A 20409-nucleotide genomic window follows, 5' to 3' on the forward strand; every position below is an offset into this window, starting at 1 on the left:
AAACTATACTGAAAAAAAAGGAAGCTGCCGTTTCTTGGTGGCTGCAGCAGCAGCCTTAGCATTTCATGCCCGTCTCTGGGGTCTTTGCTGATAGCCACAGCTCGCGCTCGTCTTTGGAGCTTTTTAGGTGGTGCTCTGAATCCCCTCTCCTCGCGCACCACAAAACAAGGGTCTCTTGCCTCTTAGGCAGTTCCAGACTTTTTCCTGGACTCCCTCCCAGCTAGCTGTGGTGCACTAGCCCCCTTCAGGCTGTGTTCACGCAGCCAACCCCAGTCCTCTCCCTGGGATCCGACCGAAGCCCGAGCCTCAGCTCCCAGCCCCGACCTGTCCCGGCGGGTGAGCAGACAAGCCTCTTGGGCTGGTGAGTGCTGGCCGGCACCGATCCTCTGTGCGGGAATCTCTCCGCTTTGCCCTCCGCACCCCTGTTGCTGTGCTCTCCTCCGCGGCTCCGAGGCTCCCCGCCTCCGCCACCCGCAGTCTCCACCCGCGAAGGAGCTTCCTAGTGTGTGGAAACCTTTCCTCCTTCACAGCTCCCTCCCAGAGGTGCAGGTCCCGTCCCTATTCTTCTGTCTCTGTTTATTCTTTTTTCTTTTGCCCTACCCAGGTACGTGGGGGAGTTTCTTGCCCTTTGGGAAGTCTGAGGTCTTCTGCCAGCGTTCAGTAGGTGTTCTGTAGGAGTTGTTCCACATGTAGATGTATTTCTGATGTATTTGTGAGGAGGAAGGTGATCTTCACATCTTACTCCTCCGCCATCTTGAGGGTACCCCCATTGGATATTTTTAAAAAGTAAAAACGTATTTGATATCTTCCCCCTGAAATGGAAATAGAAGTGAATGAACAAGATGTGTCATATTTGCTGTTTACAAAACCTGGGGCATTTTAGGCACCAAATCGGAGGGCAGAAGTCAAGAAAGTAAAGTTTTTTGTGTCTCTGAAGCCCTAACACTAAGATTTTAAAAAATACCTTTATGTGTGTGGTGGAGGGGATGGTGTTCACACTTTTTGGAAAATACAAAAAATGTTTTTCATCATGTATTTGGAAAAATGGTCCTAACACTGACAATTAGGTACCAGTTCATAAATTTCCACCTTACTCTTAACCAGCGAAAGTTCAACTTAGGGCACAGTTGTAAAATCACAGAACTTTTGGGTCACAGGGGACCTCAGATGTATCTGGTTCATCTCCTTCCTCTCCCTGACCCACCACATCCAGGGACGATCTCTCACCAAGCAGTCCTCTATCTTCTGCTTGATTGCCACCAAAGACAGGAAACTTATTACCACCAATGACAACATAATGCATTTTGGGACAATTTAGTTGGAAATTCCTTCCCTACATTGACTTGAAAGTTGTTATTTCCAACAGCTGACCCCCATTCTAGCTAAGGAAATTACAGATTCCATAGAAATCACACTTTCCACAGAAAGATCTGAAGATAGACACCATTATGTCCTTGTGAAATCCTGTCTTATAGCCAACAAATATTTCTTTTCACCCTGGCAAAGATCTTTAGTTCTAGCGCTCATTCCCATATCACAGGGTTTTATGTCTCTCTTTCCTCCTGGCCTCTTTCCTCTTAATTCAGTTTGCTAAGGTGCCCCTTATAGAGTGTCCTTCCCCAAACTGGACACAGTATTTCAGATGCGGTCATAAACAGCTTGGGGAAGAATGGGATTATCTCTTGTTCTAAACACACTACTGCTTGACTAATATCACGTTGGCAACCACATTACACCATCGACTCATAAAAACCATAGTCAACAAGGACTCCCACATTTAGGAGGATTTGAAATTGAGGGATTATCTTCCTTCCTTGCATCTTCTCCATTGAAATCTGGAGGACGAGGCAAATACTCTAAAAGGAAAATCCCTCATTCCCCAGCAGACAGTCCTCCCTAGACTTGGCATAGAGCAGGAGACAGTGTCTACAGCCAGCAAGAATAGCAGTGCTTTTAAGTTACAACCTACATCCTCTCTGTAAAACGGAAGGGGAAAGGGATGAAATCTGCTTGTGCTGAGTACATACTCTACACATGACACTGTTTTAGATGCTTTATATATCTTGTCTCATTTTGTCTTCTCAGTAACCTTCAAGGTAGACACCATTAGCCTTATTTCATAAATAGGCTCAGAGAGGTTAAGTGACTTTGCCAAAGTTACACAGAGATGGTATTTAAACCCAGCTAATTTTGACTCCAAAGCCATGTTTTTTTTCTTCTGCATCCTGTTGCTTCTCAGCCAGACCTGACTAAAGATGAGGGGGAAGTTTGTGGGATAACCTCTTCTAAACAGAGGGAGAAACAGCTCATGCTAGCCAGACCAAAAGGATTACACCATCCCTCCTGTCTCCCCTGCTCGTCTCACTGCAATCAAACTTTCTTCCATGTGTGAAATCACCCAGAAGATTTAATGCCACGAATCACTAGACCCATGAATTAAAAGACCACATGTCATCAGAACAACGGGAACAGAAAAACTTTGGAGAGAAGTATTGTCCCAAGGCCCCTTGCTCCCAAATTCCCACCTAGAAAAGTATTTGTTTCTTGAGTAGTTCATGATAAATGCCAGAAAGGATAGAGTGACGAAGTGTCTTTTAAAACACTGGTTCTTGGAGTGTGGTCCCCGAACCAGCAGCAGCATCCCTTGGGGACTTCTTAGAAATGCATGTCACCCAGATGACCCCAGAACTAATGAATCCAGAAATTCTGTGGGTGGGGCCCAGGAATCTGTTTTCTTAAGCCCTCCAGGTAAATCTTACTGTGAATGCAATAAACAGTGTTCTCCTGCAGCTTCTGATGGAGAGAGAGGTTCTAGAGGGATGAGTGGCAACCTCAGATGGCCCAGGGACTCAGTCATCCAGCCAGGGTACATGGCACCCATGGAAAAACAATTTCTTAGAGGTCCTATAGAGTATGCAGACAAAAGGAAAATGTGCCTGCTAAAAATACTGCCCTAAAACAAAGTTACTGGGTGGATCTACTGCAAGATGCTTAACTATCACTGTGCATTAGCTTAATCCAAAAAACCTACTAACCAATTTGGAGCAACTGGAAGATTATTAAAAAAAAAAAAAAAAAAAAGGTCTCATACTCCCACTGCCAAGGAGAGTTAGAGAAATAGCCACATGCCTTCTGTTTTTAGTTTAACTTTTTCCCACTAGGAGATGTTCCGGTACATGATAGTAGTCATTTCATTACAAGTTTGGTAGTTGCTAGAAGAATGCTGAATCAAGCCTGTCCCTTTGCATATGGTTCACATTTTTCTATTTTACAAAAGAAGTGCAAAGAAAAGGGGTGGGAATGGGGTGATGTAGCCGCAGGGTAGAGGTGCCTTGGAGGGGATCCCAGTTGTCAATGAAGGTCTAAGGCAATTCAGGATGGATTTCTTAATAGATAGGGCATGAGAAAGCATTACAGAAAAGGAGGTGGGGATTTGCCAGAGGAAAATTGTTTCAAAAAAGAGTAAACTAAATGAAAGCCTGATACCTGGATAGTGAGAAAGTATGACTGGGAAAAGCAGAGAAATATAGCAAGGCCCTGCACTTCATTATACTGCTTTTTGTTTTCTTTTTCTTTCTTTTTTTTTTTTTGAAAAAAATCGTGTTTCAGAAAACACTAGTACTACCATGGAATGCTCCCTGTGTTACCAAACTAAACTTGGGTCCATTTGCCCTCACCCATGTGCAGCAAAGCCAATCCACTGACACCAGGTTATGGTGAAGGAAAGTAGAGCATTTATTGCAGGGTGCCAAGGAAAGAGAATGGGCAGCTCACGCTCAAAAGATCTGAACTCCCTGACAGCTTTCAAGGAAGGGTTTTTAAAGGCAACATTTGGGGTGAGGCTTGCAGCTCATGGACTTTCTTCTCATTGGTTGGTGGTGAGGTAACAGGGTGATGTTTCAGGATCTTAATCAGCAACTTTCTGGTTCCAACCAGTCTGGGGTCCACATGCTTCTATTCAGCTTGTAGTCACCATCCTCTGCAGAACAACTCAAAGACTTGTGTCAGATTGTTATGTATATCCCTTGAGGAGGAACTAGGACTCTGTTTTACTATCACTGAAGTATTGTTTAAGCTATCATTACTTTTCTTGCCTGACTGCTTTTCCCTTATTTCTGTACTCTCTCACTTCCCTAATTAGTAACTGCTTGAGTCTGCTCTTTGGAACTCAGGGAAGGCCTAGGAGACTAAAGCCTTTAGTTTAGTGTAGTTTTCTACAAATAAGAAATGGGGCTTTGGTACCTGGAAGGGCCCCGCAGGGTCCTGCTTGGTTTCCCCCTTTTCTTTGATACTCCTCAATCCTGAGGGGAACAAGGGTGGGACAAGAAAGGGAATAACGCTTTAGATAGAGAGGTTAAAAATAATAAACTCAGTGTTAGGGGGATTCGGTTTCACCCACACAAAGTTAAGGGAGGGTCCCACAGTTAATTGAGTTATGGATTGCTGCAAATGATATCTTCCTCTCAGAGCTGAATCATGAACTGATTTAAGGCTCTGAGAAGTTCTGCAGTCAAGAAATCTTTTAATTTTATTTGACCCAATATTCCAAAGTTATTTCGGTAGAGAACCCTTTCATCTCCAATAATTCCCAGTCACACCCAATAGGACACCAACTGTATTCATCACTGTATCAAAGTGACAGACATAAAGGTGGAGGAAGAGCAGCTTCACATTCCAGGAGAAGGCAAGGAAGTGGGCACACGCAAGGGAGACCGTTCTCCTAGGGAAGCTGGTAGGAAAACCAGCAAAAGTCCAACAACAAAGAAGCTACTTTAGGATGCAAGGTCCGACCCCTGTCTGAGAAGCCCCCCAAGAACAGCCAGAAGAAAGCAGGCTGGCCGGGGGGCACAGCAGAGGCCCGCATGCTATTGTCCGAACTACTCCAGATATGGCCTCTCACTCAAACTGGAGCAAAAGACTCTTGATTTGAATATTTATCTTACCTCCTCTCCCTCTCCCCCAAGAGAGTTCCATCTGCCAGAGAATTGCAGGGCACAAAGACAGTTCCCTCAGACACCAGCACTGGGACCCAGGCCCTTCTTCATCTCCCTTCTAGGTCTGGGGGGTACTTCTGTCTGCCAGGACTAGGTTCTGGCCATGATGCTACCTCTCTTGTCTCTGGGTCTCAGTTTCCTCATTTGTAAAGCATTTGGATGAGACTGGTGATCCCTAAGGCTTTTTCCAGCTCTGTCAATTCTGAAATTTTATGAGAGCTTGGAGATCGGTATCTGAATTCCTGTGCTGTTACGAACTAGCTGTAACATTTGAACAAGTAACCTCTGCTCCCTGTACCTCTCCTAGGAAAGATTTGCACACTGGGTGACCTTGAGACCCAAAAGAGATAATGTGTCTGTCATGGTGGTGATTGAAAAGTCATTGTAAATGTAGAAGGTGTTGTTTTCCATTTGGGGCGTGGCACCTGAGTGATCCTTGTCTCTGTACATGGTCCATTGTCTCCCTTTTTCCTCCAAAGCCCCATTGGCTTTGCCCTGTGAGCTGGTGTTTGCTCTGTTCTCCTCTGCTCATCAGTCACTCAACTGTACTCACTGGGAGTGCTAGCCTCCCCCGTTCTTCCAGGTGTCTACAAGTTGACCTAATGTAACAGGCTTAAAATAATTTCAGATTTGCCTTAATTTGGACAGAAAGGTTGACCTGAAGTACACCGCTGGGCTGTTTTTGCAAAGGGCTTCTTGCCCAAAATATTTAAGTATATGAGTCAGAGATGAAATTTACCTACCTAAGAACACACTGTTTTTAAAGCACCTTTAGGAGTACCAGATATATATGCACAGCGTAGTTACAGTATAACCAGAGAGTAACCTCACTTAGGTTGATGTAAAAACACTTTTTGTCTCTTAAGGAAGACCCATCAATTTACCTTTTAGCCTTCCCAGAATATTCCAGAGTGGGGTAGGCACAAATGCCATGGTTTGTATCTGTACCTTTGTGGCTAGAACAACCCTGAGATTTGAAAACTGCACTAGATGCTAGACACTAGAAATAGTCAGTTGCCTTGTCAGCTCCTCTTGGCCCATAGATTAAGTCTGAGAGTTGATTAGTTTGAGGCTGGTGTGTGGGCTGTGGGGCAGAGATAGAGCAAAGGGGATTACTTACTAATTTAAAAGAATAAATACATTTGCAAGGGAGAAGGTGAAACTAGGTAGGATTTACCTCTTGATCACGTATATATAAACCATCGATTCCATAGAATTTACATCCTGATTGCTTTTCTGCAAGAAACCTGACTTCTCTCATCTGACAGTAACAGAACTATTTCTATATGAAAACAAGCTTCCCCTGCCTTTACTCAAACTTGTTCACACTTTTTGCTGATTTCAGATCACCCCTTCCCTTGGGGCTGGTCAGAATAGAATGTTCTTTAGTTTCTACCAGAGAATCTGTGCTTTTTTTTGAGTGTACAGAGAGTTGGCTAAAAAATAACATAATTATAATAAAAATAAATAGCTAAGTTTAACTGGGCACTTACCATGTGAACTGAGTGCTTTATTTACATTATGTAGTTTAATCCTCCCAGCAACTGAGTGAGGGAGGTATTATTATCTCCCCCTTTTTAAATAGTCATGGACAGGCTGAAGCTTGGTTTGACTGCGAACCTTTCCAAAGCTGCAGAGGGCTGGAAAGTTCAGTGGTTCAGTTAAAATGAAGTGGCAGAGCTGGTCAGTTAAGGAAGGTGGACTGCAGTGTGACTTCGTGACCATTGCTTTCCGTCTCCTTGTAACTTCTTTTTCTTCAAGAAGACATCTTGGAAACTCCCCAAGACAACTTACAAACAACCTCTCAGTTGAGAACCATGGGTCCATTCACTCAGCGCTCCTTCAGCAAAGGGAAGTGACCTTGCTGGGCACTCCCAGCACTTCCTGCAGGCAGAGACCCTGCCTGCCTCCTCTGGGTCTTCTTGTGTTCACTGTTGTTCCTTCTCCTGCAGCACACCTGGGGCAGGTGTGCCCATAACGGTGGATTCCAAGCCTCAGAGGAACATGGCAACAATTACTCATTCAATTCCAGTTATAAAATGCTGAAGGACTTGGAAGCAGCTTTCAGCCTGAGGATTTTGTCATCTGGAGTCTGTTCCTTGCAGCCTGGCCTGAGGAAAATGCCGAGGGCCCTGGGGAGAAAGGGCCCGTGTTTGGGCCTGTGGGCCTGGCTGGGGGCTGGGAGGCAGTGGCCCCGAGCCCATACGGATGCAGTGGGCGCTCTCAGTGAGCATGTGGCCCTTGGGACCTTCTGAGCTGCGAGGTCAGATTAAATCCGCCAAAACAAAGCTTTGGTCTCAGTCTCTTCTGCAGGCATGTGCTCTGTCCCCAGCAGCCTCGGCTGGGACTCTGCAGGCCCAGGAGGAGGGGCGCTCCGTGCAGCCTCGGAGCTGGACTTGGGTGGGGTACCATCCTCACGGAAAGGGAGGCTGGCCTTGGCCGTGGGAGCCAAGGAGCCCGGGGGTGAGTCGGCGTGGCCACCTGGCCCCAGAGACAGGCTTCCCCAGAGGTGATTATTGGCCAAGGAGGAAGAAGCAGCAAGCCAGGCCCCATTAAAATGCTGCCACTGGCAAGGAGTCCTCCCTCAGAGCCATCCCCCGTGGGCTGGACAGAATCTGAAGGGGTAAACTCCAAGTTTCCAGCAGTACTTCCCACCTGAACCTCTGGGGGTTCCCAGGGGAGCTCTGGCCCGCTAGGAGGCCGGCTTGCCGGGTGTTTCTGACACAGCCGAGAGCAATCATTGCCGTAGCCATCCTGCATCCGGCCACTGGCCCGTGCCAGGCACTGGACTCACACTGTTTTCACTGTCAGAGCCCTTCAGGCTTGGCGCTGTTATCCCCATTTTATAGATGGGGCTCAGAGAGCTAAGTAACATGGCAGCTCGTAACTGGCTGGATCAGGATTCAAACCCAGGTCTGTCTGGGTTTCTTTCCACTCCACCCTTAGGCTTCCTCAGAAGGTAGCACTAACCTGCCTTAGGACATTGACCTTGGGTGAGAATCTGGGGTAGGAACCATGGCCACGGGGTTAGGGATTGGCTCCACGAGAGGAAGCAGGAGTGAAACATGGTCCTGGGGTAAAGGCATTGACTACAGTTTCCCTGCATGGACAGTAGAGGTAAATGAAAATGCTCATTTTTTACTGGTAGGAACAAGATGCCCTACATCTTGTTCTTATCCTGATTTCTATGGGTAGGTCTCAATGAAGCAACTAGTTTTGGGGAAAGCTGCGATGTTTGGTACCCACACGAGAGCAGAAGCCTTTTCTGTAGCTTTTCTGTCTTGCTGATAACGTCTGGATTTTACCCAGGCTGTCAAATCTCTCCTTTACCCCTGTACCCCTTGTATCCCTCACCACTTGGTTTGTATGCTGTTATTGTCTATCCTCAATTCTAATGTGTCCTTGATCCCAAGAGGCACCTTTTCCGCACAATTTAATGCCTGCACAATTGGCACACATCTTGTAATTGAGGTCTACATTTAATGTGGCAGGGCTGTTTAAATTGTTGTTATATTTTTAGAATGGATGGAGACCAATAATTTAGGAAATATGGTAATTCATGCATTTATTCAACTCATCAAATGCCTACAATAAACGTCAGGCATTGTGCTAGGTGCTTGGAATATAGAAATAGCCAGTATTCAGTCCCTTGCCTTAGGGAGGTCACAGTCTAATGGGGGAGATAGACTAGACAGATCAGCAGTTAAGCTCATTGTAATAAGGGCTCTGAATTTGGGGAACCAGGGTGTGTGGAGGGTTGGAGGAAGGAGGGAGAGGAGGTGGGGAGGCTGGGGGCACCTTAAGGAGAAGATGTATCGTGAATGGGGTGGGAAGACAGAGGGTTTGGGAGTGTGCTGGGATGGGTTGGGGAATGGTATTCTGGGCAGATTGACCAGTTGGAGCAAACAAAAGTTCAGAATCATGAGACACTAGGATGTGTTTGTGAGCCTCAGAGGCTCATTCCAGCTTGTGGCTGGAATGGTGGGTGTGGAGACCTGGGAGTAGAATGAGGCTGTGGGGATAGGCAGGGGGCAGATCATGGGGGCCCTCAAGCTCGTGCAAATCGGCATCATCTCCATCCTGAGTACAATGGCCAGTCATCGAGGGGTTTTACGCAGGGGGATGATGCCCTGATTTGTGTAGAAAGTGGGTGGGAAAAGGATGGTGGGGCAGGGTGGAGGACGTGGACAGAACGACAGCTATTGAGAGAGAAAGGAGAGTTACTCCGAATGAAGCCAAAAGCCTCATTCTTATTTACTGTTCCCAGGCAGCGTGGACCTGATCATGGAGACTTGAGGAAGATCACACAGTGGTGCAGCAGGGCATCTAGAACTAGAATCTGCAGGCACAAGTGGCCTTGTTTTTACCTTAACCCCATCACATGTGCCCTTTTCTCAAGAAAGCCATGTGATCAATAGGCAGGCTGACTGTAGGAACGGATGCTGGGAAAAGCTAGAAAAAGAAGAAAAGCTTTTCCCTTGTCTCTGCTTCTTACAGAAGGGTCATATCAACCTACAGTGGTGACATTCCAACTTGTACTTGCCAAATTAGTTCACCAATCAATTTTTTACAAATGGATGGAATACACAGCGGACGTATCCGAGTACGGTGTAAGAGATTAAACATTAAATGTCGTAAGGAAACAGTAAATTGCTATGGTTGCTCCTGGGGGGTCACACAGAAAATGTAATCAACGTTGTCTGGCCAGCCTTCTAGGGACACTCGGGGGAGGGATGCTGGGTGAGAGGTAGAAGGAGTTCTCCGCTATGCTGGGGATGCTTTGAAGGAGGTAGGAGGTGATTGTGGATACTGTGACCCAAGACTTACGGTTCTTTTCCCCTTCCCACTTCCCCGAACAGGTGCAGTGCCACACTTACACGGGGTACTGCTGGTGTGTCACCCCAGATGGGAAGCCCATCAGTGGCTCTTCTGTGCAGAATAAAACTCCTGTATGTTCAGGTACCGTAGGGAAGGGCGGGAAGAAAGAAAAGGGTGGGAGAGGGACCCCTTGGATGGTCTCCTGAATCTTGTGGGTGCACTTTTGAAAGATTGGTGGTGGTTATGAGCCCTCTTCCAGGTCAGGGAGGAGTCTACCCAAACATGCTTGCTCTGTTGTCAGCTGGGTGATAGGGTCAGTGTATGTCTGTGTGTATGTATTTATTTTGAGTTTAAGTTTCTGGTTCAGTGCTCTTTTCTCAAGCATCGGCCATAACCTCTAGAAAGCATGGCATATAAGTTTGTACCTTGTGTGCTCTTGGTTGGTAGTGGCCCTGGGTGCACACTTTATTGAGATAAATTTCAAGACTGTGTTGGAGTTCAACATCAAAGGCTGTGACAACCAATTAGGGATGTCTTTCACGGGTGCAGGAGAGGAGAGTGGTGGTCTACGTTGCCATATGTTTGCAACCCCTGAACAATGGAACGTATGGTGATGGAAAACATTCATAACCGCGGCCCTCAAATCTGGCTGTCATCAGCAGTGCCTAGGGAATTCAAAAAGAACCCAGGTGTGGAGGCTTCTCCTTCCGTGTTCGGATCCAGTGGTCATGGAGACTTGGAGTCCACATGTTTAGGAAGCTTCTCAGGTGGTTCTCATGATGAGACAAGTTAGGGAACCACTGCTTTGTAACAACCCTCTGGGTGAGTCCATAGGAAAAATTAAGTCCTTTTTATTTCCAACTTTATAGGCATAGAGAAATTTTGTTCTTAGTTTTCTGGGATTGTGCATTACGGATTTAGGCAAGCTTCCCACTTCCCACTTCCATTCAGATGGGAAGGGACTTCAAGACACTCCCTTAATTCACTATGCAGCTCAGCCCACGTTAACAAAAAAAAAGCCTATCCCATCCACCAGCTGCTTCCTATTTCTCTGTAATCTGTGTATATGAGATTTTATTTATTTACTTATTTTTAATTTTTAAGTGCAAGCAAAGTATAAAACATTATTCTAAAACCTCTGGGAAATTCCAAAGGCAGTCCTGCTGTCCTAACGTTTTCCTTTTTTCCCCAAATTTATTCATTTTTCAACCAGCCCTGCTATATAAGGGGAAAAGTGAGTGGAAAGGGCAGTAAGTATCTACATTAGGAAACCAAAATGTGCAGGCCAAAAAGGAAAGTTTACTTTATTTGTGGTTTACATGGAAACTGGAAACCTTAATTGAGCTTGGTGTGGGGAGGGGGAGGAACGAGGCCTCCTTGCAAATGACCTGGAAAGTTTCATTTAAAGCAAACAAATGTGCTAGAAACAAGTCATGCAGGGAAATATAATTGAATTCGCACAAAGCTAGTATACGGAGAAGGGGTTGGATACGGATTGCGATGTGTTTCTCCTCTTTTGTCGCGGGGACTTCCACAGATGCCCTGGTGTGCCTCGGCTGGCTGTGCCCTGCATGTGCAGGGTTGGGTGTCATGGGAAAGGCAGGTGCAACAGGGTCAGGACCGTCGGATGGCGGCACAGGGCATCCGAGCACGTGCAGGGCAAAGCGTTTGGCCAACCCCCCAGACTGCCCCCTCCTTGAGGAACACGCTGCATCTAGAAAATTGCTTCCATGCCTCAGACTATTTTGGCCCATTCATTACAATTGGGCCAACAATTTTCTACTTAATGCAGATGGAAAATCGCCGATTTCCTGCCCTAACCAGCAAGGGATGTCAGTCATTGCATTTGCAGCGAGAGGGGTTTTCTTTGCAGTTGGCCCCCCTGGCTGGATAGGGCTCAGAACATGGAGTTGATGGGAAGTGGAGGTGAGGGGCAGTCCGTGGAATGTTCAACAAAGGAGTTATGTGGTTGTGGAATTTTGTAAAAATCTGGTCAAGACTATTGCCAGGGAGCCTGGAAATAATTGTTCATCTCAACAGTGCTGTGATATCGGTGACATTGATGTTAAACAAACGCCAGTCGCATGTGTGTATGTACTCACTTTGTATATAATGTTCCTAGATGTGTATACAATATATATATATACATAACCACATGCTCATAACATCAGGCTTTACCAACTCTTTGAAAGAAACCAATCGCGACGCATTCTGAATGTCTGTGTTTTTGTTTCCCCTCTCACCCAAGGTTCAGTCACCGATAAGCCCGTGAGCCAGGGTAACTCAGGAAGGAAAGGTGAGTGGAGTTTCACGCTTTATCTGAATGTTTGCTTCTAAAGCCAGTCCAAGCAGGCATTCTTAGACAAGATGGAAGGAGCCTGGGGTGAAAGCTAAAAGTGCCCTGCAGAAAATTCCCTTTCTTATTCTGTGTTTCCTCCCAGAAGCCCAGAGGTAAGTAAGGCTCGTACGGCGGTGGGGACCAAGCTCCCAGAATTTCTGAGAGAGGTGAGCAAGTGCAGTGCACAGAGCTGGCAGGGACCCTGAGACTCTTGGTTCCTGGGAAGTTCAGTCAATAAGCTACCAGTGTAGCCAGCATTAAACAGAAAAGCACAACGAAGGCAGGGATGCCCAAGCCTGCCCTGACTCTTTTAGTTTGGAAACCCATCTGAACATTTTCTCCTCCTTGATTTTCCTTGATAATCGTCCCAGCACATCCAGATTCTTTTCACTAAGACTAGATGCTTCATGGGCAGGTGACTTATGCAGCTGTTATCTTGAAATTCTTAATTATTTTCCTTTGAACTCGGGTTTTGTAAGTATAGCCCAGTGGGACAAAGAAGTGTGTGTGTGAGCAGAAGAGACACGTGTACTATGCCTACCTGCTGCAGCCTCATTGGCAGAGGGCTCTTGTGATGCAGGCTACAGGGCTTCCATAGTACGCTTAGAATTTTCATTTTTCATTACCTAGAACAACGCTAAATAGCAAATTAAGAAACATCATGACAAGTCAGGAGAGAGACTGTGGAAGAGAGGATAAGGCTTGATATCTTAGTGTCTTTTGTGACACCTTTTTCCCTGCTTTTTGAACAAAAGGCTTTGCATTTTCACTTGGCACTGGCCCTACAAATTGTGCAGCTGGCCCGACTAGGGCATTTGTCTGAGCGCTGTTTAGTGGACCAGCCGACATGAGGAATAGGTCCTTGGGATGGGCTGACCATACTTTCCAGTGTGCTGACACTAGGCTTCACCGCTTCTTACTTCTAGGACAGCATACACACTGGTAGTTGCATGGAAAACAGGTATCAGTTTTAGTGTCCATGCAAGCACTTCAGAAGCCCCATTTTGTGTCCTCGGGTGAAACTCAGACTGGAGGTGTCGACTGAGTTTGAGCCCTCCCACCTGAATCGGGGCCTTGGGCACTTCAGGCTCGTAAGAACCCACGTGGAGAGCTGGGCACGCAAAGATCAGTGTGGGATGTACAGGCTTATCCTCCACCGCGGTCACAGGGAGACCAAGGCCAAGCCTTGGACCTTGCCCCAAGTGCTTATTCCTTGGGGACCAGAACAGGAGGCAGAGTCCCACTGCCTGAACGCAGGAGCCGAGAGTCTGGAGAACATGCTGTCGCTGCATGCTGTCCCTCCAAGAAGACATGGAAGTGGAGCTTGGTGATACCACCACCCACTAGAAACCACGGACCAAGCGACCCTACGGGCTGCTCCCCTTCCAGCGAGCAGGAACGAGTAAGTGCGTGAAAGAAGGGAGCAAGCACCTTTCCAGGTCCTTCCAAGCACAGGGGGAGACAGCCTCAAGTGTTGGTAGTTCCCTCCTAGGAGGGAAAGGAGGAGAGGGGATGAACGTTTCTTTCTGCAAAGATCTGAAATCATCAACACTGTGAGTGGCGTGTCTGCCTGTAATTTATTGGGGTTGGAAAAGGGAGCTGCCTTCAGTTTTGCTTGTTGCAACTGAAGTCTTCAGGAGCATAGCCTTTATTCCTGGGCATGAGGTCCTGGTGGTAGGGAAAAAAAAGAGCAATCGTGCAAAACGGACCACCCAGACTTTCCCCACCAAAGGGATGGAGTGCACGATGCTGAATGAGGCACCTGCAGCAAGAAGGGCCAACCAGAGGATTTTGGTTCTTCAACCGCACAGAGAAGTACTTCCCCGCTTGTCCTTTCCAGTTGGTTGTGGCTTTGTACCCTGTGGATAACAGTAAGAACCAGACCTGTGGTCACGGCGGGCTCTTGCTGATCCAGTTGGAAGAAGGTGGGGGAATCCAATTCCTCCAAGGATGATGCAGGGAACAGGGGGGTAGAGTCTGAAGCCTCGTGTCAGGGTGATAAGTTTCCAGCAGTTTCTAGCTCTTTACCCCGGTGGGTTCCTCCCTCCTAGATGGTTGTGTGGAGGCTTCCTTTTTGGTGCAAAGGGCTGGCAGAGGGGTGGGGGAGATGCTAGGGCTGACTCGCCCCTGGACACTTGACTTCCGCCCAGTGGCCTCTCTTTCCTTCTACTTCAGAGGGTCCACAGAGGTGTTGAATCTCTTCTGTTTGTCTGCCATGGGCAGTGCAGTGAAAAGCAGGTTCGGGCCACCTGTAGGAAGGGCCACCTGAAGCCACACCTGTCCAGGAAGCTGGGGTTTGAATGGGAACAGGGTGCGAGAGGGCATTTATAATATCCTGTGTCGGCCCCGCCGAGGTCCCTTTTTCAGCTGCCGCTTAAGAATGGAATGTGCTCCGGAGGGCAGCAGGTGGGAGGACACAAAGGGCCGTTGTCTGAGCTCATGCCCACATGTGGGGTCTCCTAGAAGGCATCTCCCTGGAGCCGGAGCTTGCAGCCCAAGACCTGCCCAGAAGGATGCTAGGCCCGGAGGATGGCCAGAAAGGGGGCGAGGCCGGGGGTCTGGGTGTGTGTGTTGGGGGGTTGGTGGTGGGGGGAGGACCGGACCCAGCTCCTTCTTTCCCCACCCTCTTGCCTTTTGAACATGCTCCACGGATGGGGCTTGGAGGGATCAGTTCTCTCCACCGGGGAGGAATGAAAAGGCGTATTGTGCGATGGAGGGTCTGGTTGCCAGCCAGGAATCAGTCCTCCAAAGGAGAGGAGGAGAAAAAGGAGAAAGGCAGAGCGGGAGGAGGCTGGGGGAAGAGGCCCAGGGAGATAGCGGGAGGCAGGGGAGAGGGAGAGAGGCCAGGCGGTAGCAGGTCACAGCCGTCTGGCTCGCAAGGAGGTCTGGGTCGCTCCTGATCCTGGGTCCACAGGTGTGGGCCTGAGGGGAGAAGTGGGGGACGGAGGGAGGGAGGTCCGGTTATCTTACCCAGATGCATGTGCTCCAGGAGGGGAGGAGGGTCAGAACTTCAGACTATTTACTTAATCCCTTGGAATGTCCTTGCCTCGCTCTGTTCTTTGGGCCCCTTGTGTTTCACAGACTCCTTTATGGGCACATGTGTGGTAATTAACACATGCAGGGTAGGTCCCGGGCCATGTGTTTGAGTTTCAAATATCCATTGATCTGGGGCACTCCCATCCTGCTGCCCCTCCCTTCTCCGTCGATCCTCGCCCTTGGAGAGAGATGGAAGGAGTATGTGTGTGTTTTGGGGGGTGGAGGGCACACGTGCATCCACATGTGTTTTATTGATGCTACAGAGGAATATCAGAAGAGAGGAAAGGACCCCCAGCAGCCCCTTGAGCTCTGACGATCTGCTGCTAAAACAGTCGAAAGCTGCAGGAGTTGAGAGACAGAAAGGAATTTGGGGTTTCCATTGAAGCAGGAAAGTGGATGGGAAGCAAAATATGTTTAGAGATGGTGGTTTTACCCTGAGAAGCTTTTCCTGGCCCCCCAAGCCTTGTGGATTTTCCTGAGGTGCCTCTTTTAGGGGTCTTGATGCTAACAAACGTGGGTGAGTTGGGGGGTTTCCAGGATAACCAAACACAAAGTCAGGGGCTGGTCCTGAGCTTCATTACTTATGAGGTGTGGAAGGAAGTTCTCAGCCTCCAGTGGGGTGTCGGTGGGGCGGGTGAAGAATGATTAAATGGGAGAAGAGCGGGAGAGCACTTGGGCAATGATTTCTGGCAGTTCTCTGGGAACTTTTTCTCCCGAGCGCCCAGGACCTTATAGATCCCAGGGTGATGCTTCGATAGGTGGCAAATGAAAATTTAGGGTTATTGGGAGTTTTCTGCAATTTTCTCTTTTCCTGCTTCTTAGAGGTCTGGGAGTGAGCAGTGTAAGGAAAATGAGAGAAGAATAAAAACAATAGCAAACTGCTTACACTTTCTGCATGGGCTTCTGTGTTTGTCAAACCAATCTTGGAGAGAAGCGAAACTTCCAAAATCCAGCCTACCTTTAATTTGCTGAAACTTCTTTTAGTCCCCCACTGGCTACTCCGTAGTCTGTGTTCCAAGTCAAGAGTGAGTCACAGTTATTTCTCCAAGGTCCCTCTCTGGGTCTCAGTTTTTAGAATCTCTCCTGACGTCTGGTCTACAGGTTGGTGCCAACTTGGAGACCTTTGTCACTCAAGGGACGGAGCTAGTGGCACTCTCACTCAGGGCTGAGGGAGGTGCTTAGGGCAGGGATGGTGGATGGCGGGTCTCCCAGATGAAGGGGACCAAGCAGCCTCTAGCCTCCACCCTCATGGTGGTTAAGCACACCTGCAGGAGGTTTACCTCATTGCCTCAAGCCTGGCTGAGGTGTGCAAGCCTGGCAATCTCAGAGCATTCTACACGTGGAGCGTCACCCCTGTTCACGTGAATTTACCCTCTTCCCAGCTACCTCTTTTTTCTCTTCCCCCAGCACAGAGGGGGAGGCTGGATCCATAACTGATCTGTCAGCCTTGCCATCAGATAGCTCAAGTCCATTACCTACCAGCCTCGGCTGGATTTATTTTCTTTCTTTTTTTTAAAAAAAAATATATATATATTTGACATCTTTATTGGATATAATTGCTTTACAATGCTGTGTTGGTTTCTGCTGTATAACAAAGTGAATCAGCTATACATATACATAGATCCCCATATCTCTTCCCTCTTGCGTCTTCCTCCCTCCCACCCTCCCTATCCCACCCCTCTAGGTGGTCACAAAGCACCGAGCTGATCTCCCTGTGCTGTGCGGCTGCTTCTGGGCTGGATTTGAATGGAGCTGGGCAGCTAATGACCTCTGTGGGTTGGCCTCGGCTCACATGGGAATTCCCTGTGGAGAAGCATTCATTCTGATACGTGCCTACTACAAACTGTGCCTAAGCAGCTCCAGGCCCACGAGAGGTGGCTCTTTTCCTCTCTGCATGCACGTTACTGCTGCTTTCTGGCGTCTGAGCCACCCTGGACCAAGCCTGGCTTATCACGATATCAGCTTTGAAGAGATGGGTTGTAGAAGGAGTGTGCGCGAGGGTGCTTGAGTGTTCATGCATGTACCATATCTCCCTCTACCCACGCTTAATTACTGCCCCAGCAGGGCTCCGTCTACGCATCCCCCGCCCTCCGTCTCAGCCCCTATTCTGTGGTCTCCAAAAGAAAGTTTATGCATGGAGGATGCTAAACGAAGAGTGTGGATCCTTGCCGTATCCTGATTTCCAAGGACTAGAGAGGAGATGGGGTTTAGTGATCTGGAAAAGCCTTCTAGCCATGGATTCTAATGAGTCCCTGGCCTTGTTAGTAACCATTCGTGTTTTCGTACTTGGCTCTTTTATTCTTTCATTCAACACATTTTCACCGAGACCTTACTAAGTGCCAGCTTTGGTAGTTACTGAGGATCCAGTGACAAGTGAAACGATAAGAGCCCTCGCCCCGTGGAGCTCACATTCTAATGGTTCTTAGCCTCTTCTTGTAGAGGGTATCTTCGGGTGGAGGTGAAGCCTCCCAGAGGGGCACAGACCTCTAGACGCTGGGATGCTTGGAAGCAGGGGAGGGAAGGCAGGTGGCGCCTGCAAACGCCCTGGTCGGCAGCTCCCACGGCCAGAGCCTCTAAGGAAAGACCCTTGGACGAGGCTGCCTGGGATGAGCATGGCCCACCGGCAAGTTCTCGATTCCTATGCCTGGTACCTTTGTGGTGCCCCCAAAGTCCAGGTGAGACAGCCCAGAGCTTGGCAGGCCACTGAGAGTATGTCCATTTGCTCACTGTTCCTTGGAGAATGAGTTCACTTCCAGCTGTGGCCCAGCAAGCTGGAGGGAGCCAGCGATTGCAGCCTGTGGGTGGACAGGCCTCACGGTCACATCCGAACTACTTCTCCAGCTCTAAGCGCCACGTGGCTCCTGTGGTCAAGGCCGAGGAATTGTCACTCTTTGGTCCTGTTGCACCCGTTGAAAGAAAGCCATGAGTTTCAAGGGCTGTTTATTCTAAAATTGATGTGGAAAGGCAATGGAACTAGAGGAGCTAAAACAATTTTCAAAAAGAAAAAGAAAGTGGGAGGAATCACTCTATGTGATTTTTTTTAAACCAAGAGATCTTTAGTGTTTTATTCCCTTCATGACCCTTTATGAATTTTCAATCCATGCTTCCGTTTGATCATCTGAACAAATGTGGTGACTCCACAGCTTTTTCAATGTTTATTTTATTTCTTTTTGTTTTTTAATGACTTAGTTTTAAATTTAAGAAGAAGGTACAGAAATTTTCCATATACCCCCTGCTGCCACACATGTGCAGCCTCCCTCACCATCAATATCCGCCCCCAGAGTGAGTACATTTGTTACAACTGATCAACCTAAATTGACACATCATTATAACCCAAAGTTCACAGTTTATATTAGGATTCACTCTGGGTGTTGTACACTCTGTGGGAACGGACACACGTGTAGTGATATCCACCATTATAGTATCATACAGAGTATTTTCACTGTCCTATTGACCTAGAGATCAACGGAACAGAAAAGAGAACCCAGAAGTAGGCCTACACAAGCATGGCAAACAGATTTTTGACAAAGGTGCAAAAGAAATTCAGTGGAGGAAGGATAGTCCTTTCAACAAATGGTGCTGTAGCAATTGGGCTTCCACAGACAAAAACAAAAACAACCTTGCCTAAATCCCACACCTTACACACAAACCAACTCAAAGTGGATCTTGGACTTAAATGTAAAATCTAAAGCTATTAAAACTTTTAGAAGAAAACATAGGAGAAAATCTTCAGAACTTACAGCTAGGTGAACCTTGAGCTTTGGTGTCTGAGAACATCAAACATGTGATCCGAAAATTTTAAAAATTGATAAATTGGACTTAATCAAAATTAAAAACTTGCTCTTGAAAAGATCTTGTTAAGAGAATTAAAAAACTACAGACTGGGAGAAAATACTTACAAACCACCTATCTGACATAGGACGTGTGTAGAAGATACAGAGAATGCTAAAAAAACTTAACAGTTGAAAGACAATTTAATTTAAACATGGGCAAAATAAATGAATAGGCATCTCACCAAAGCACATATGCAGAGGGCAAATAAATACACAAAAAGGTGTTCAACATCATTAGCTATAAGAAAGTGCAAGTTAACCAACAAGGGCCTACTATATAGCACAGGGAACGATACCCAATAGGATGTAATAACCTATAAAAGAAAAGAATCTAAGAAAGAATATATATATATATATATATATATATATATATACACACACACACATATATACGTATATAAAAAACTGAATTGTGCTGTACACCTGAAACTTACATGATATTGTAAATCACTATACTTCAATAAAAAAAATTTTTAAGTGCAAATTAAGACCATGATAAGATATCACTACACACCTATTAGAAGAGCTAAAATAAAAATAATGACAATACCAAATGTTAATGAGGCTGCAGACGAACTGGATCTTTCATACATTGTTGGTAAGAATGTAATATACAGCCACTCTGAAAAATACTTTGGAAGTTTCTTAAAAAACTAAACAACAAAACATATGCTTACCATATACTCTAGCAATTGCACCCCTGAGCATTTATTCCAGAGAAATGAAAACTTACGTCCACACAAAAACCTGTACACAGATAGTCACAGCAGCTTTATCTGTAATGGCCAAGGGTGGAAACAACCCAAATGTCCTTCAATGGGTGACACAAACTGAGGTGCGTCCATACCATGGAATACTACTCGGTAATGAAAAGGAACACACCATTGACACATGCAGCAACAACTGGGTGGATTTCAAGGGCATTATGCAAAGTGAAAAAGTCCGACCTCCAAAGGTTGTATACTGCATGATTCCATTTATATAACATTGCAGAAATGACAAAATTATAGAGATGGAGAAAGGATTAGTGGTTGCCAGGGGTGAAAGACGGGGTGGAGGAGAGGAAGTGTGATTATAAAAGGGTAGCACTTGGGAGATCTTTGTAGTGATGGGCTAGTTCTATATTTTGATGGTGGTGGTGGTTGCATGAATCTGCACATGGACAGAATTGCATAGAACGACACACCACCCACCCACCCACCCACCCACAGACAAATAAGTACATGCAAAAACTGGTGGAATGTGCATAAGGTCCCTGGATTATACCAATATCAATTTCCTGATTCTGATATTATACTATTATGATGTTATCCGTATAATTATGTTAACTATAAGGATGCTATCACTGGGGGACACTGGGTGAAGGGTACATGGGGCCTCTTTGTTTGCA

General features: G+C 46.9%; 1 protein-coding gene across 4 annotated transcripts in view; it reads left to right on the forward strand.

The window, feature by feature from the left end:
- SMOC1 (SPARC related modular calcium binding 1) overlaps positions 1–20409 on the forward strand; it is a 156634-nt gene that overhangs the window by 91390 nt on the left and 44835 nt on the right. For all 4 annotated transcript variants that reach the window (XM_027111631.1, XM_027111632.1, XM_027111629.1 and 1 more), the window contains exons 4-5: positions 9854–9953; positions 12061–12108. In XM_027111631.1, the coding sequence (XP_026967432.1) occupies positions 9854–9953; positions 12061–12108 (148 nt within the window). The remainder of the gene's footprint in view (positions 1–9853; positions 9954–12060; positions 12109–20409) is intronic.

This window comes from Aethalodelphis obliquidens, unplaced genomic scaffold (genome assembly GCF_003676395.1).
Source record: "Aethalodelphis obliquidens isolate GAN/ISIS:26980383/991018 unplaced genomic scaffold, ASM367639v1 scaffold10, whole genome shotgun sequence".
Classification (NCBI taxonomy): domain Eukaryota; kingdom Metazoa; phylum Chordata; class Mammalia; order Artiodactyla; family Delphinidae; genus Aethalodelphis; species Aethalodelphis obliquidens.